Source organism: Mytilus trossulus, unplaced genomic scaffold (assembly GCF_036588685.1).
Source record: "Mytilus trossulus isolate FHL-02 unplaced genomic scaffold, PNRI_Mtr1.1.1.hap1 h1tg000406l__unscaffolded, whole genome shotgun sequence".
NCBI lineage: Eukaryota > Metazoa > Mollusca > Bivalvia > Mytilida > Mytilidae > Mytilus > Mytilus trossulus.
The window spans coordinates 585786-605424 of record NW_026963350.1 but is presented as its reverse complement, the minus strand read 5'-3'; the positions used below and the strand labels follow the sequence as shown (position 1 = coordinate 605424).

General features: G+C 32.3%; 1 protein-coding gene and 1 long non-coding RNA gene across 2 annotated transcripts; both read right to left on the bottom strand.

The window, feature by feature from the left end:
* Positions 1 to 928: 928 nt before the first annotated feature.
* On the bottom strand, positions 929 to 9801 carry LOC134702147 (uncharacterized). Its single transcript, XM_063563233.1, has 4 exons — positions 9702 to 9801; positions 7714 to 9167; positions 4520 to 7494; positions 929 to 4382 (listed from the first exon to the last, which is right to left on the bottom strand). The coding sequence occupies exons 1-4, from the start codon at positions 9799 to 9801 to the stop codon at positions 929 to 931; spliced, it is 7983 nt and encodes a 2660-aa protein (XP_063419303.1).
* A 2259-nt stretch (positions 9802 to 12060) lies between these two features.
* On the bottom strand, positions 12061 to 19093 carry LOC134702173 (uncharacterized). Its single transcript, XR_010104359.1, has 4 exons — positions 18962 to 19093; positions 15039 to 15108; positions 14233 to 14307; positions 12061 to 12632 (listed from the first exon to the last, which is right to left on the bottom strand). It is a non-coding gene; the product is annotated as an uncharacterized LOC134702173 (long non-coding RNA).
* Positions 19094 to 19639: the final 546 nt, after the last annotated feature.

Genomic DNA, 19639 nt, shown 5'->3' with positions numbered 1-19639 from the left:
CTCGACTATTTAAAATAAATGTATAAAGAATTAAAAACCAATTGTTCAGAGAACAATTGAAAGTCTTTCCACATCACAGAAATTATGAAATGAAGCAATTTTTTCGTATAAGGTGATAATGTGCTACTTCCGGTGAAGTAAAATTTCTTCCAGTCTCATATGAAAGCTTATTTAAGATTAATTCCAAAAATATAAAGTTTCTATATATTTTTATCTTCTATAATAATAATATATATGACTTACCATTACTAAAAGCCATTGATTCAACAAACATGCTAAAAGTCACACCATCCTTCTTTGATGATTAATCATTATCAACTATTTCACCTCATGGCAGTTGTAATTTTATATATTAAACAATGCACAAGAACTAAAACAATTGAAATTTCTGTAGAATGTTTCTGTAAAATATATAAATTGATGATCAATTAATTATAAAGAATTCATGGACAATGTCTAAGTTGTATGTTGATGCTGCTGCATATTTTTGGTAAACTAATTTTCAAATGTTAGTCATTAATGGTCACTGTAAGAATACAACATAAAATTATGAAATAAACATTCACATATGTGTAAACAACTTAATGAAATTTTCAATTCTAGTCATTTATCTTGATTAATTGATTGGATCTTTTTTTGCTTTACATCCAGTGGCAAATGTTTCATGCATATTCAGGATGACCAAACACCTAAATAACTACAATGGTCATATACGGTATTTGTTGCCAGAGCCCTGTTTGTTGTCAGCACTAAGTCATGTTTCAGTGCTGACATCCGCCTCCTACGACGGGGACGAAGGGTTGGACTTCAGGAGGCATATTTTTTTTAATTTATGTCATTCTTAAAATCAAAATTAAAACTGACATTCGTTTAATACTGACGATATTGGTTTTTTTTTTGTTCTACATGTTGTTTCTTCGTACCCTCATTAGTCATATTGAACAACTATTTTCAGTGCCTCATGATAGCTGTAATATGTTGGAATAATTGTAACCTGTGTATCATGACATCCTTTTACATACACATGGTCAATAAGAGTTCCACCTTCTGTTGTTGCACTACTAACAAGTTGTCTGAAACCTTTTGATAACATGAAACTTAATACTGTACAGCTACCTTTCAAAATATCTTGATTAAAATCACCAATTACAACAACTCTTTCTGATAAGTCTTCCAATTTACAGATTAAAGTTTCCATGTTCTCCAAAAATTTTCCTAGATTATACCTCTGGGTTCTGTAAACAGTAGCAACAAAAACATTTCTACTTGGAATCTTGAAAACTATACATTCTAAGTTTGATGTCAAGTTGCACAATTCTGTTTCTGAAGAAAGCTTGTGAAAAACACACACACCACCATGCTGCATTTCCTTTAAAGAAGAATAATAAGAATCATCTTCTTGAAAAGCTAGAGATCTGGGCAAATGAAAACCATCATATCCCACCATTTCAAAGCAAGTGAATTCTTGATTAGCCCAGGTTTCAGTAAGACAAATGTAATCCGCATTTCTAAAGTCTGGATTTTGTTTAATATCTTCTGCATGGGTCTGTAAACCTTGAATATTGTGATACATTATCTGAAAAGATTGTTTATGTTCCTCTGCTGTATTATCAATTTCAGGCAAAAATCTTGTCATTTCTGAAACACCCTTTACAATATCAGGATCGCAGAAGATTTTCTTGTCAATTTTTTCAGCTTCTATGCTTTCAATGTGTAAACCAGATTTTGATGTAACTCTGCTAAGGGCTACATATGCCTGACCATATGTGAAACATTTATTCAGATCTACAACACATTCTTCAACTGTTAATCCTTGAACTTTGTGAATTGTGCAAGCCCAGGCTAACTTCAATGGAAACTGTTTTCTTACACAATTGCTTAAAGGAATGTCTTCAGTTGAAGGTTTCAATCCAACACAGTGTTTTCCACTGATGAGTTTTTGTACCTTTGCATTTCTTCCTACTCTTTCATTGTCAAAGTGAACATATATTGTACTTGGGAGGGAATTTGGTGAGAAGTCTTTGATAGATATAACAGTTCCCATTACACCATTTACTAAACCATCTGCTGTGTCCTCATTCTTGATTAGCATTACTCTTGCTCCCTCAGCTAAAAGAATAGATATTGGGAGACAGACATCTGACTTTAAACAATGTACTTTTTTCAGAGTCAATTTCCCTGAAGTTTTGTCTTTTTGGAAATCTTGTGCCTCAATTAGTTTTGATTCTGTACATTGTTTCATTATCATCTCCTTGTTAAAGGTATCAACCTCTGCATTTGTAGAATATATGTGCAAGGCTTCATCGGGGCTATCACCAAAGCAGTGTTGTAATGTTTCTTTATCAGATGATGACAAACTTTCATTTTTCTGCTTAACACGCAATCTATTTAGTAGTTCAGCAAACATTCCATCCTCACGTTGACGCATTATTTCATCCAACTCGGCAATTTCAAACAAGCCATTCCATAGCTGATTTGAGGGATTAGAAGGGTCATCTACATACAATTTGTCTACCCTTTTTGTTCGAACAGGTGGTAACTGATAAAAATCGCCAACCGCAATTATTGAAACACCTCCAAATAAACAATTGTCTGGTCTTTTTTTAACTTGTCTGAGTCGCTCATGAACGAAAAACAACAATTTCTTATTGACCATTGAAATTTCATCAATTATCAAGATTTGCAAATGTTCTAACTTTGATCTGAGCGAATTAATTTTGTCTTCACTAAGAGTTGCATGATCAGGTGAGAGTGATTTGAAAATTCCAAGAGCACTATGAATTGTCAATCCATGGATATTAAATGCAGCTGTTCCAGTTGGAGCTGTTAACAGAACTGTGAGATCATCTGGATTATTTGTTGTTTGTGCTAATATTCGAGTTGCTTCATATTGAATACATTTGATCAAGTGACTTTTACCCGTTCCAGCTCCTCCAGTGATAAATAAATGTAAAGGCTCTGGTGTTTTTCCGTTTGCTTTTTGAATGCACCAATCTCTTATTTTATAGAGAATTCTTCTCTGTTTCACATTCAAACTTCTTAGCCTTGGAATGATTTCATTTTTTGTGAGAGAAACAGACAGCAAATTAGTTCCAACAGATGATGAGCTCTTTTCATTCAAATCTGGTATTGATAAATCCTCCTCAATCACACTAGATACTTTGCCTTCATCTATACATTCTCTTCTATTCACTTCTGCTTCTGGGCATAACTCACACCAAGCATCTTCTTTAGGATCTTTTTCATGAAATTGCTTTTCTGCTTCCTCTAAATCATGACCATTTTTCACAAAGTCTGACATGTTTTTGATAACAATTTCTTTCACAGAACTTAATGTGTTATCCCCTTGAAACTTAACTCTTCCACATGTGAAGAAATTCTCATATGTTTGAAATAAGAGTGGTTTTAACTGTTCATCATATCTGTATGGCAAATACAGTTGCAAAATGCTTTGATAATATTTTTCTGGGGAATTTTCCTGAGAGAAACGAGGATATTTTATAACTGCAGGTGAAGTTCTTGTGCGTTTTCTAATATATCCAAGTGAGCCATCAAGTTTGAAAGTTGTGTCTTTATTAATTTTCTGTGGTAATTGTGATTCTAGTACAACACTGTATTCAGAAGTGAATCTTGCAAGACACAATTTGATAAAGATATCAATGTGAGGTCTACCTTTATATCTATCAACAATGTTGTTCATCCAAGTACTATTTTCATCTTCATCTTCGCTGTCACTATTTTGTCTTTTTCTTTTAGAAGACTTACAATTTTGTTGTTTCTCTAGGTCTTTCAAAGGAACGCTCATTCTACATGGATTTTCACCAACAGGTAAAAATTCTACTTTCCTTGAACACTCTCGTAATCTTAATCCAGTTACTCTAAACACTGCTTCCTGTGCACTTATCTCTCTATGGTGTAAGTATGAAGTTCCAACTTTTTTCATAGTCTGTTGAGCATTTAGATTTCCTTCTTCTGCTTCATTTTTAGTCTGTTGGAGGAGTAATCCTAGCTCTCGCTCAGCTTTACTTATGTAACTTATAATGTACACAACACAGGAAAATGCATCCAAAATATATTGTATGTCCATGTTTGCATCCCAAGCCCTCAAAAGATGTGGGTTATACTGATTGGTGTATATTTCATTTGGCTGACGTTTGAGAACTACTGTATTGCGATTGGTGATAAAACGATAATATGTTTCGAAGCTTTCTTGAGTAAGTCCTATCTTCTTGAAAATTTCAGAAACATCTAAGTTTTCATCTTCATGATTTTTAATAACTTCCCATAAGTCGGACAATATTTCCTTTGCTAATTCTTCATCGTCCTCTGAATCTTTATCTGGATCACTTGGTTCTGAGATAAATGTTCTAGATGAGGGAGGTCTTGGGAAATAAACCGACATACTGTTCCCTTTTTCTTACAAGATTTTGAATGTTTTTTGCTGTGTTGGTGTACTGCCATAACAATGTCATGCAATTCTTTGTCTTCTTTTTCATCTGGTATCTCACATGTTATGTACTTGTCAATAAAGGTAATAATGTCATCAATATCATCTTCACCAAATTTTGGAGCATTTTCTACCCAAAACAAACAATGTGTGTGGGGAGAACCTCTTTGTGGAAATTCAACTCGGTAAAAATAGTCGATTATTTTCCCTATTGGTTGAGCTTCTGACATGATAACATCCTTCAGATACATATGAAATCTATGATCAAACATTCTTACTGCTGTTACAGGATTGCTACACAGAACTTTACATTTTTCATCCCATGTCATATTTTCACTATTTCTCGTGTCACCTTGCTGTTTTAAAATTGTGTTTATAATTTCTAACCATCTAAAGTCTGCAGAAGAAAAAGAACAGAAGAATGTGGGGACTCCTAACTGTCTTATCATTGCAAATATATCTTTTTGTGAGCTTTGCCAATAGGGAGGAGTTCCACGAATGGGTTTTAAATATTTTATAGCTTCATCTTTCTTAAATAATTCTTTTAAGGTTTCCTTGTTGCAAAGCATTTCTCTTGTAACTTTCTTTCCTTCTTTCGAAAAAGGACATTGTTTTCTTAGAGATATCTGAACGTTTGAAATCACACTATTGAGCTCTGTTAAATATTGACTGAAAAATATGTAGTTGGTATCTCTAGCAAATCTGTTTTCAACACTCATTAATCGAAGATTAAAGTATCTTCCAATTGTCAGTTTTTCATCACGGTCTTCATCCGAAGTATTTTTACCTGATGGAAAGTGCACAGGAAAGGTTTTAGCTTCAATACCTGGTTCTTTTAGAACACTAAGAGGATTGTTATTTTCTGCAGTGGCTAAATTAAATACTTGATCAAAGCATAAATCTAAAGCCTCTTGTCCTATGTCAGCAGGTTGTAAACAAGTATCTAATTGAACACCACGTAACTTATCATCAATATAGCTATATTGTTCACTTTCTACCTCTCTTTCATTGCCTACTTTCGAAGACTTTGAAATCTTTTCTAACTCATCTTTCTGTATTTCTTTATTCCCCATCATCTTAGTATCATCAGAATCAGAATCGGATTCATCATTCACTACTTGATCATCATTTACCTCAGGGATAGGGTTTATCCATTCATCATTGATAGCGACATCTTTATACCACTCGTTTTTATCCTTTAAATACACAAGTGCTTGCTCCAAATGGTTTGGTCTAACATATTGGTATTTGTCATAGCCTTTGTATTTAAGTTTTCTCTTCAGTTTAACCTTAAGTAAAAGACTTTCATCTTCTGATCGTGGTAGTATCGTAGTAACTTTTTTCAAATCAGATGGCACACAAACTATAGGTCCATGAACACCTTTTTGTCCTCCTTTTGGTAAAGCCATTATCTTCATGAATGGAATATTCAGGGCTATTAGTTGTTGCTCTATTGAATTTAGCTGTTTTAATTCTAATGGAACATCTTCAAGCATTAAACCATTTGAAAACGAATCTGCAGGTATTTTACCTCTCATCATTTTACGATGACAAGTATAACAAATCCAAAGACTTGTTCTGCATGTTCCTTCAAAAGCACAATGAGTATTGCAGTCATCTGTACATATGTGTTTATATTTCTCTGTTGTGCATGAATCATATATAGAACTATCATAGGACCCCTTTTTACAGATTAGAACTTGTTTTTCAAAGAACAGCCTCAAGCAGCAAGAACAAACACATTCTGGACCTTTCTTAACAGCATCCTTAAATTTTCTGATAACTTCAGTTATTTGTTTGTTTTCCTGTTTTAAATTTTCCCGACGTGTTTCTGTTTGTTGTTTAACTTTACATCTGTGTGAATCATCATCTGCATACTTCTGTATACTTGCTTGTTTCACATGTTCTTTGTGCTTTTCATCTTCCTTATACTTTTTTATACTGGTTTGTTTCACATGTTCCTTGTGCATTTCATCTTCCTCATACTTGTGTACGCTTGCTAGTTTCACATGTTCTTTGTGCTTTTCATCTTCCTTATACTTTTTTACGCTTGCTAGTTTCACATGTTCTTTGTGCTTTTCATCTTCCTTATACTTTTGTACACTTGCTTGTTTCACAATTTTCTTGTGCTTTTCATCTTCCTTATATTTTTGTACACTTGCTTGTTTTACAAGTTCCTTGTGTTTTTCATCTTCCTTATACTTTTGAACACTTGCTTGTTTGACAAGTTTCTTGTGCTTTTCATCTTCCTTATATTTTTGTACACTTGCTTGTTTGACAAGTTTCTTGTGCTTTTCATCTTCCTCATATTTTTGTACACTTGCTTGTTTTACAAGTTCCTTGTGCTTTTCATCTTTCTTATACTTTTGAACACTTGCTTGTTTGACATGTTTCTTGTGTTGTTCATCTTCTTTATACTTATATACACTAGCTCGTTTCAATTTTTCTCTGTACTTGTCATTTTCTTGATATTTCTGAATTCCAGATTCTTTTAAAGCATCTCTGTAATCTTTGTCCTCTCGATATTTCTTGATACCTGCTTGTATTGCAATATCTCTGTATGTCTCATTTTCCCTATATTTTCTTTTCAGAGTGGAAATCTTTCTTGCTTTAAATTCCTCATCTTTCCTGTACCTATTCCTTTCTTTTTCAGATTTTGATAAGACTTTTGATTCATCATCCGAAGAGTTATCTGAATCATTAATTTTCAATGTTGGCACCTCACATTTCCTATCAAATACAGACTTTTCCCTTTCAACTGGACTAGATTGCATTCTGTTTTGATACCTTGACTTCTGACTTACATCTGTGACAACTTCGTAGTGATTGATGCCAGTTAGATGTTGAAGATAGATTGCCTGAGCATTAATTTTGTTTTTGTTACATAATTGAGATGAAGAATATTTAATCCACGAATCATTGTAATAAGTGTAAATGTCAGTTTTTAGCAGGTCTGCACATGCTATAATCTCCAACTCAGTTCCCCATACATTATTTTCTTTCATCTGGAGAGAATGTATGTGCTCTGTGATAGTTTTGAATCTTGGCTGTAAAAAAGATTTAAACATTTCTGCATTTTTCATCAAATGATCAACTATAGCTTTTCTTATATTTCCATAAAACTCCTGTCTATTTGAAAGTGCATATGAAATAGCTCGAAACAAACAATTGCCATCACCTGTGATAAATTTTGTAGTAGATGGGGGGCCCATATCAAAAATAGTATTGGTGATTTGCTTGTGAATATGCTTAGTTGGTATCTTAACAATGAGACAAAGCTTTTTCTTTGCAATAGTGTTGATTGGTTTAAAATCATAAGACATGTCAGTTGCAGACACAATTTCAACATCAGACTCATTCTTGTTGATATTATTATTGGCATTACTTTCAGAGCTATAGATGTCAAATGTTACATTTATTTTTTCGTGAACTTTTGTAAGGGTTGACCCTTTCTCGTTTTCTACTTCAACAATTTCAGGCAGCTCATAGTCACTGGTGTTCATTGTTTCATAATTTCCAATATTGCTATAGTTGGTGTTGTTCATTTCGTTATGGTTTTCAGGACTTTTATCATCATCATTGTACACTACAGGTTCTCCAACTATAGATATGCTTACTCCAGTTACCTCAAACCACTGATTTTGACTTGCTCCTGATACCATGTTGCAACAGTATTGATAAAGATGATCTAGACTGCTCAATTTTAAAAGTAAACTTTTGCCATTACTGTGCTTTAAACCAAACTCGTTTCTTGCATGTGAATCAAACAAAAATAAATCAATGCCATGTTTCAAGGCTAAAAATGAAGTATCATATGCACATATAAAGCAAGCATCATAATCTACAAGGGATTCCTGTAAAGCTTGATCTAATGGCAAAGAATTACCAAATTCACTAAAATCAATACTTTCTGATGTATCTATTACAGCAGATATCGACTCTTTTAGTGACAATTGCATCAATTTTCCTGATATATCTAATATTGGTGGTAGGTCAGATATTAATAAGTGATGATTATTACCACTAACACGGCTATATAAATCATTCCCATAAATCAGAACCTTATCTAAATATTTCTGATCCCAATAGGTCAAATCTTTCAATTTACTAAAAGCAAGAGCTGAACAACAATTCGCCACACATTGCTTACCACTGTTTAAACCAAATCTTATATCTCCTTGGTGAAAACTACCTTGTACAAATGTATTTCTAATACCTGGTCTACTAACCTTTACACAATCCTTAACCTTAGCTGTGTTTATTTTGTTGTTACATTGTGCTTTGATTGAAGTTTTGTGGTTTATTTTACTTTGATATTGTTCCAATTGAACTTTATTCATAAGTACTTTTTCACTCTCAGTTTCTATATACGGACAATTGTGTTTTAGATCTAGTTGTTCAATAAAATTTTCATACTTCTTTTTAACAATCATATTTTCATCCTGTTTTTCAATCTGATTTTGATCCAGTTTTTCTGTCCGATTTTGAACAATTTTTTTATTCTGATTTTTATTCAGTTTTTCAATCTGCTTTTTATCCAGTTTTTCAACCTGATTCTGATCTAGTTTTTCTGTCTGATTTTTACTCTGATATATATTATCATCATATTCATTTCTCTTGTATTGATAGTTTGTAGAGCTGACGCTCTGAACTAGTTTTTCAGTTTCATTCTCATATAAATGTTCAATTCTATTCTCTAATATATTTTCTATTTCATTTTCTAATATATTTTCAATTTCATTTTCTAATATATTTTCAATTTCATTTTCTAATATAATTCTCTCATTTACATCAAAATCATGACATTTTTGAGAAATGTCGCTCTGATCTAAATCATGACATTTTTGAGAAATGTCGCTCTGATCTAAATCATGACAGTTTTTAGAGATGACACTCTGATCTAAATCATGACAGTTTTGAGAGATGACACTCTGATCTAAATCATGACAGTTTTGAGAGATGACACTCTGATCTAAATCATGACAGTTTTGAGAGATGTCGCTCTGCTCTAAATCATTACAGTTTTGAGAGATGATGTTCTGATCTAAATCAAGACAGTTTTGAGAGATGACGCTCTGATCTAAATCATGACAGTTTTGAGAGATGATGCTCTGATCTAAATCAAGACAGTTTTGAGAGATGACGCTCTTATCTAAATCATGACAGTTTTGAGAGATGACGCTCTGATCTATATTTTGAAAGTTTAGAGAGGTGTTGCTCTGATCTTTACTATTTGATTGGTTGTTGCACTGACCATCCCTAAGATTGATGTTTTTTTCCTGTCTAGCTTTTCTCTGTCTTTTTTTATTTTCTTTCAGCTTAGTACTTCTTGCCTTTTTGCTTTTTTTTGGCATTATCTGAAAAAGAAAATTAATATATTATTTAATATCGTATATTCTAGTTTCTCAAATAACGAGAACAAGTTGTGTAAGGAGTAAAATATATTTGTAATTTATCAGTTACACAACGCTGGATACTAAACAGTTAAATTATTGCACCGAATCGTTCTTGAGCTATCAAATATTGTATTCAAAATCAGGGAATTCATCACTGAAAGTAAATTAGCTTCCTTAAAAAGTTTGTTTTGTGTCATCATTTTTGCAGACTGACATAATTATTTTCATAAAAGCATCATGTTATTTTTATTGATTACTAATGTATGTGTTTAGATCATTGTTGCATAGTATACAGTGGCTTTGGTCATCAATGCTTTTTAACTTAGTTCTTTATTTGGCCTTTTAACTTTTGGGGAATTGAGCATCACTGAAGTCTTTTAACTTGTAGACAAATCACACGTCTGGCTCAAATACGAAATTTAATCCTGGTATCTATAATGAGTTTATTGTAGTTTGTCAACTTTATTGCAGTTGATCTATGTTTTATAGTTTGTAATTGGTACTTGTTGCACATCAAATATAGTTATGTATTTTATTGTCAATAGACAACTTATGTTCCCATGTCTCTAATTCTCATATACCTGAAATCTACAATTTGACAGATATTTAGCAAACAGTTATACACACAGTAGTAAACCATATTCTTTTTCGTTTAGAGGTGCTTTGAACATATTTAACTATCTAGATTTTTAATCTTAATGTTACCATTTAAAGATGACAAGAAGTATAATTATGTTGATAGTCTTATGCTTAATATCCAGTAGCAAATATTTCCTGCATTTTCAGGAAGAATAAGAATAATCATGCCAACAACAGTGTTGTTACAGTTTCACAACTCCCTAGAATTATGAACTATAAGAATGTGTTATTTATGGTTTGATTGCCAATGAGACATATATCCACCAAAACCCGAAAGACAAAAATGAAACAACTACATGATTGTACCACAAATATCCAACTGTATAGTATGCTAAGAATTTACAATTTCCCTGTGATAACATATATACCTTGCAATGATTCTACATATAAATGTAAAATAGAGACAACTTATCATCCATGATCTCAGAAAAGATTGCTCATAAAAACCCTATACCAGTACTTTTTGACGTAGTCATAAATAAGACATATGCATGACAAAATTTTCCAATCATAAGGCATCAATGTCAAGTATGTACAGGATATTTATACTTTTTTTTATCTTTATGTAAAAAGGGATCGTGCCCATGGTACGCAGATGATACCCCCACTTGCATATCATATAAAGTTATAAATGGACATAACCATTTATGACTGTAAACGTGACGCAAATTTGTACTTGATCTGAGTTACAAGGTTATAAGTACTGAGTATTGGGTCTAAGTAAATTGATATTTGGTTGAAACAAATTAAAGTTAGGTAAGGGAAATGGAAATTTCTGCAATTTTTCTATTTGTAAAGGGACATAACTTCAGAACAGAAAATATGACGCCACAAAAATTCTAGGGTAAACTGTGTTTCGTGGTAATACCCATTGTGAATAAGTTTCATTCCATTTGGTTTAGACAAACTTAAGTAAGAAAATGGAACCAACCATTCAGCAGTTTTTCCATTTGTAAAGGGACATAACTCTAGAACGGTTTAAGCAATACCACCAAAATGAGAACTTGACCTGTATTTTGTGCTTATAAACATTGTGTGAAAGTTTCAAACCATTTGGTTGAGGAAACTGAAGTTGGAGAACAGAAACAAACAAAAAGTTGTGCAAATTTTCAATTTGTAAAGGGCATATCTCAGAGTGGTAAAGTGACATCTGCGACACAAAAATTCAAACTTGATCTAAGTTTGCTAAAAATAAAAATTGTGTGTAAGTTTCATAACATTTGGGTGAGGCAAACTTAAGTTAGAGATAGGAAACCCACTTTAGGATGTACTGAAGGGTAACACTTAATGCCCCCTCGGCTTAGACAAGGGGTATAGAATCCTCCGCTTAGTGGGGGCATAAAAAATAATGAGTAAGTGTTGAAGTAGTAAAATAAAAGAGCCCCAATGGGTTGAACTCATTGTCCAATGGATGGACAAAAAACAGCAATTTTAACATTCAAATGTCTCTAGAGAAGCCAGGAGCAGTTAGTCTGCTTTAATATGAAATGACAATAGCATTCATTAATCATGTTAACTACACTTTTTTCACAACAAGCCTGATAATATTGCTATATTATATAGTTCAATCCTGTTTTTTTTATTTGGGTTGAAGTTTATCCATCTCATCATAAAAGACCTTACAATAAACTCATCATAAATGTAGATACCAGTATTGAAATTTGATGTTTGTGTCAGACGTGCACTTCATCTACAAAAAAACTCAACAGTGATGCTATAATATATTTTTTTATAAAGGTCAAGTATGAAGTTGAAGAGCAATGTATAATTATAATTTCAATTTTTCAAGGTAACAATGTTGTGACTCATATCAATGTGAATCCATACATAATACTGAAATAGCTCTTTCCTTAATAGTGGCAATGCAGTAATCAAAACAAACATTTTTTCTTACATAAAGATGTATCATTTTAAAAGGTTCATATGCTCTGGGCCAACATGGGCAAGGGCATACATGTAAGCCTTCCCTTCTTCTCATGGTAATATACATCCATAATTAAGATCAAACAAAATTATATTATTATGAATAAAATATCTAATACATCTACAATATATTCTTCTTTGTTTTCTAATGACTCCTACCAAGTATAATCTGTTTTTTGTATCCAGGAAAAGCAACCAGATTTATAGTTCAAGGACTTCACTGTGACCTATAAGAGAAACAGATTTTAAGTATAGCATATATACATTGGCATTACAATCATGACTAAAGTTTAAAGTTCTCTGCATTTGTTGATAAATATTAGGGAATGTGTCCATAGGGACACAGATGCTGCCCCAGCTAGCATATAACATTATAAAGGGTTAATTCAGTGTTCACAAACATTATAGATGCATTTTATCAAATTTAGTTGAGACAAACTTAAGTTAGAGAACAGAAAAAGAATATCCTATTAGGTTATAAAGGGACAAAACATTAATAAAAGTGCTTGTAAGCACCAATGGGTAAAGATTGTTCATTTTTTTCATTTAACATTGCATTAAGCATGAACTGTAGCCCGGTAGTAGGTGATGTAAAAGATGTGATTTTAGATTCATGTTGTGGACATGCCAATCAGTATATTACAATTAAAATTAAGTATTATTGAATTCATAAATCTTTTGCTATTACATAGGTGAAGGTAACTTTATACATATTATATGTGTTTGTTTTCTATTAAATCTTTTGATAATAAAAATGTGTTTGATGAAGAATTTTAACAGTTTATCATCCATGCTCCATGATTCAGGTAACCTTAATTACTAAACAGCATGGGATCACACCTGGTTTGTGTGTCTATCCTTAAGACTGTCATGTCAGACACAATACAATGCCTCTCAAAGTTATCAATCTCAGTACGTCCTTAGAGTACTGTACCTTTACATGGGCGTATGACATTTGCGCCGATTTTGAAAATTTTCATTCTTTCATTTGTGCCGATTTCATTTTTTCATTTGCGCCAATTTTATATTTGCTCCTAATTAGATTTACAGGTAAGTTAAAACTTATACATGTACTGTGCATTGGTCAAATCTGGTTATAATTGTTTTTCATCCATGTTTAAGTTAATTTTGAGTCATATTGTTCTGAAACTTTGTTGCAACTTGATGGACATATTGCACACTGAAACGGACCAAGTAGTCAATTCTTTAATTATCGAGGGCCATACATATCTGAAGGTCAGTGTCCTGAAATATAACAACATATCTTACTAATGTACCATAATATCTTGTAAAGCCAGATTTACCACGGATTCTATTGTCAAAACACAGATCGAGCATAACCATGTGGCAAATGTCCGAAAGACAGTTGCTAAAGAACTACGGATACGGTTAACAATGAAAAAAGTCTGGTGAGCAGGGGACAACAGTTATATACAAGTTGTGATTGACAATTCATTACATTTGTACAAGTGGCAAATGGAAGAGGTCTATTATGATAAATGAAAAATAACATGGCTTGGATGGAGAGTTTTCTCATTGACACTCATATCATATCTTCTTTATATATCTATTCACCTGTAATTTACCTGTAATAAAATCGGCGCAAATGAAAAGCAGGTCGGCGCAAATGCAAAACGCCACTTTACATGTCTGATTCTTAACTTTTGGCGTGAAATGTATTAATTGTAGGCGCCATTTATTTTTTCATTGTTTAACCTGTTGGTATAACATGAGTTCGAGTAACAAACCAGTCATGTGCATATTGCAAGCATAACAGGATTTGTTTTATCACAAATCTTTGTTTTGTTCTGACTGAATAATCCTTACCAGGATATAAAGTAGGCAGCCAACTGTGACCTTTAGCTAATTTCACTGCAAATTCTCCAGTAATTATATTGTGATCTGAAAATCAAAATGCAAAGTTATTTAAACTGACAAATTCTTAACACTAATATTATCAGTATCAATATAAAATAGTAGTTACTGCAACTGGGATAAAAATACCATTAAGCTTTGACATATTGTTATATATTTTTAAGCTTTGACATATTGTTATATATTTTTAAGCTTTGACATATTGTTATATATTTTTAAGCTTTGACATATTGTTATATATATTTATAATTAAAGAGTGGACAATACTACACTGAATATTTCTTTACAAAGTTTGGATTTTCAATTGATAATTAACCCAGGATATTAAGAAAGACACTAATAAAAAAAATTTGTCAATGTGGGCAAGGGTTCCTTTGTGTCCAAGGAAGAATACTTAAAACTTCTTTGCTTTCTTAACTTTTGGTCTCAAATGTGTTTTATTAGCTCACTGACTATGTTTTTCCTGTTTAAAATTACCAACATATTTGTTTTCTTTCTAAAAATAATCTCAAATGTGTTTGATCTTTACTTTTGTTAGCTGCCTAAACTTTTGGTTTTTGAAAGTGTTCAATGAAATTAATTGCTTGTTTTCTAAATTTTTGGTTTCCGATGTGTTAAATGAATATGATCTTTTGGCAACTTTTTAGATTTTTGGTCTCAAATGTCATGAATGTGCTTAATTAAGAAATCTGTCATGTGCACCTGATGGTATGAAAAGATTTGTCTAATGTTTTACATTGTTCTTGAATAATCCTTACTAAATTATACAGGATGCAACCAACTGTGACCATAAGACCAGTCAAATGCTTATTCTCCAAAGCTAATTATCTGAAAATAAATAAGAAAACATAATGAATCTTATTGTTTATTTATGTCAGTCAGGGGTACTACTTATTTAAGTTATTTTTATTTACTTGAAGAAGAAGAAAAAAAAATATACACATTAGAAGTAAATTTGTAGGATACTTAAAGTCATAAGAAACGAGTGACCGGTGAAAAATACTGTTCTTCAAATTCTTGAACCAATGGATACAAAAAATCATAAACTTAGTCTTTTGAGCACACATTTATCATTTTTTTTGTGTAAATTTCATATTAATCGTCATTTTTTTTTTCAATCGGTCTGTGTTGTGAAAATATGGCAGGTAATTGTTTTGAACCCAAATTTTAACGATTGTCACCAGTTCGTAAACAATGGACAAAATACAAATAAAAAAGCATGGCAATTGAGCACGTGTTTAACATAAAAATTCAGATAATAGTTTATTTTAAGGACATCCAAGCGTATTGCAATCATCGGATTTTTACGAAATGGGTCACACTGAGGTTACTTTGCATACAGAAAATATGTCGGGGGAATTGCTTCCTGGTTTTATCTTCAGAACACTGCTCATTTACAAGCCCCAAGGAGCATTTTTTGAAGACCTTGTGCACATACTTCAGATCTTTATGCAATTAGTTTCTTTGTTGAATTAATCACTGGTATTTAAAAAAAGATAATCGTAACTGAAATTACGACATTTTTCTTTTGTGATAATTTTCATATCAGTGTCCTGTACCAAGTCAGGAAGATGGTCATTGTTATATTATTGTTCGTTTCTCTGTGTGTTGCATTTTAACGTTGAGTCGTTTGTGTTTCCTCTTTTTTTTGAGATATTGAGATAAGACGTGGCACGGTACTTGTCTATCCCAAATTCATGTATTTGGTTTTCATGTTATATTTGATTTGTCTGATGCTTTGTCCGTTTCTGTGTGTGTTGCGTGTCGGTGTTGTGTCGTTGTTCTCCTCTTATATTTAATGCGTTTCGCTCGGTTTTGGTTTGTTACCCCGATTTTGTTTTTTGTCCATGGATTTATGAGTTTTGAACAGCGGTATACTACTGTTGCCTTTCATATCATGCTTCTCGCTTGAGATGGAAAAATTATCACTAGAAACTAAGAAGGCCACGTAGCGTTGCTAACGAAATTGACATTGACTGTTCCCGCTCTAGCAAGAAAATCAATCTCGTTGAGATGATCAACGATAATCTATAACTATAGTATTTTTCTTCTTTGATAATCGTAATTTTCTTTATCGGAAAATAGTAACTGAAACATAATAAATGTGTCTTTCGGTATTTCAATGGTATTTTGTTTGTTAAAAATGCAAATGTTCAGTTTAAAGATGACATAAACGCATATTAAAATAAAAGAAGAAACTTACAGGTTAATATCTAGGACAAATTTACCTATACGTTTCTATTCATATTAACTGAAAACGATATACATAACCTTTTGATATATACATGTACCTGTTAAAGATATGGAAAAGTCAGTTATTGTGGTGAGTAGATATCTTTATTTTTTTTCAAAGTTTCAATGTTGTGTGCGCGTTTAAGTTTGTTTTTGTTTGTTTGTTGTTTGGTTTTGGTTTTTTTTGTTTTTGTGGGGGGGGGGGGGGGAGAAAAAGGATGGATTAGCTATCTCCCATATCCCAAAGTGCAATCCTTTCAATTCATTGCTCAAAATGAAAGTCACGTATACCAGTACCACATTTTCATGTGTCATATTTTTGCCTCCAATATCACGTTTATACTAAAATTATGTGCGAAATGAACAAAAGTTTCCATCAATAACTTTATGACTGCATTATCGGATTTATTAGTTGATACTTTTATCGGGTGATATGAGTGTTAATATTTCCCTTTTCCTTATAATTCAATAAATATTGCCGTCCATATTTTTTCCTTTGAATACACTTTTTTCTAATTTATACTGATATAATAATATAGTGTCTGCGCGTACCCGCATGCGGGTACGAATAGTCAAATTGCCATTCTAGGCTGCGCGTAACCACATCCGGTTTTCTAATAAAATGCCATTGGATTGGGTATAAAACGTGAAATATCTACGGAAATTATCGATAAAATGGGGATATCGTGTAGAACGAGTGAAAAGTATGAAAAATAATATTTTCAAATTGTATTTATTAAATAATGATACATAATAATCATTGCAAAATTAAAAGCACAATGATGGAAAATGAACCTGTACAGTCCCTGTAAAAGAAAAACATGACTGATAGAAATTAATACTATTATAAAATTTTAATGCAAATTTAAAGAATAAATTTTTTATAAATTAAAAATATACCCATATGATATTTTAAAATAATCTTTAAGTAAAATGTTAAACAGAAACTAAAATTTTAAAACATATAAAACTACTAAAATTAAAGCATGAGTTTATAAAAATTAAAATTTAAAGAAGCAAGTAATAATCATGATAATGATTAATGAAACGTGAACGGAGGCTGGCAACATTTGAAATTTGCAGCTGGGTTAAAATCCGTGCCAAAACAATCATATTTGATATGTAAAATGTGTTCCAAATCTTAATTAGTTACATGAATCTTTTGTAATTGGTTTAAATTGATATAATAACTTGCTTCTTTAATTTTTATAAACTCCAGCTTTAATTTTAGTAGTTTTACTTTACTTTTTTATTTTCAGGGACTGTACAATTTCATTTTCCATCATTGTGCATTTAATTTTAATTAATAAATACAATTTGAAAATATTATTTTTTCATATTCTTCACTCTTCTACCTGAAATCCCTATACTATCGATAATTTCTTACATATTTCACGTTTCATTCCCGATTCGATGGCATCTTATTAGAAAACCGGATGTGGATACACGGAGCCTAGAACGGCAATTTGACTATTCGTACCCGCATGCGGGTACGCGCAGACACTGCCAATAATATACATGTATGATTTTAAATATCTATTGTTTTCATTTACTAGAAAAGTACTAATTATATGGCAAGTATGCAAATACAAAAATGTTCCTTGTGGCTTGTAAAGTACCTTCAATATTTTTCTCTACAATATCTTCCATGCATATGTATGCAGCATACTTTTCATATACTGAGTATGTATGAATTTTTATCTTTTTGTCAGTTGTGTTAATTTTCAAAGTTATCCCTTGTTCTTTATAACTTTTAAGTTGTGTTATCATCCATGAAAAATAAAGTGTCATGAAAACTGTAGCCCCTTATTTCACGTCAAACTGTTTTTGACGAATACTAAATGCACGGGGGGGGTCTCAACATGGGATTTTGGGTACAGTTCTGCAGCTGGGATTTTAAAAACACCCCCCATTCATATATTGAATAATTGTGAAATCCCTACCTATACATATATTTCACAGCGAAATCATAACCCATTCATATATTTATGACCCATTGATATATCACAATCGGTCAATTACTACCTATTGATATATTTCCTCGGTAAAATTGCCCCCCATTCATATATTTGATGGATCAAAAAAGGGACCCATTCCAGCGGCACATATGTATATACCTTTATATAGGAAGAGACCCCCCCCTGTGACTAAATGCCTTTCCTTCTTCGTTATGGCATAATAGGATATGTTCTAGAATTAAATCAACAGTGGCTTCCCGGGGGCAGAAATAGCCCATAGAACCACCTGCAATGTATGAATTTAAACAATATTAACTATGGGAAGGTCAACTGTCCATATGATATAGACAGAAGCTTTATATAGTTAGTCGACCTTCCCATGGATAATTATAAATTCATAAACAAATGCCTACAGGTGTCTGTGCCTGTGGGCGTGAATTATACGCACGTCCTTGACAATAACCAGTGAACGGATACTTCGTTGTGCTTACCTAAACTTAAGAACGATGAATGAATGACGATAGAAAACTGTTTCTTCAATAATGTACAAACTAACTTCGAAATGTCAAACCCTGTGAGATATAAGTCAGTGCCAGTATGCAAAGCATGCAAGCGGATGTGGATACCGGTCTAACTTTTCTAATACTTTTACAACCCCGGCTTGTCTGGATATAAATTCCGGATTTGTCATGTCTTCAAAATTAATGTTATTCTGTAATGAAGATCTTTGCATTTCTGTTTATATAATAATTTTAATTCTAGGATCTATATCTTTTTTTTTAATAAGTATCTCCCCAGACGATTAGGTGGTGTTTCAGTCCAAAATTGAAGAACAGTAGTGGACGTATTACGTTGTATAAACAACGGTTCTCCAAGATAGTGGAGGAATACTACAAAAACAGAACAGAATAGTGAATCTTTTATTTAGCAGTATAAATTATAATTATATTTTTAACATAAATTGAGAGGGCGTAGGTAGGAGGAGGTGTCTAACAAATTCCCTGCAAAAAGTTTGACGGTAAAGTCGTTGACCAACAGCCAAGTTACACCGTATGATGCGCCTGACAGAGGCGGAAATTACAGATAAGGTAAGAGGTAATAGGCCCAAATCGGCACCAGGTGAAATCGCCACCCGGGTGTAGCCAAATCTACACTTGGTTAAATCGACA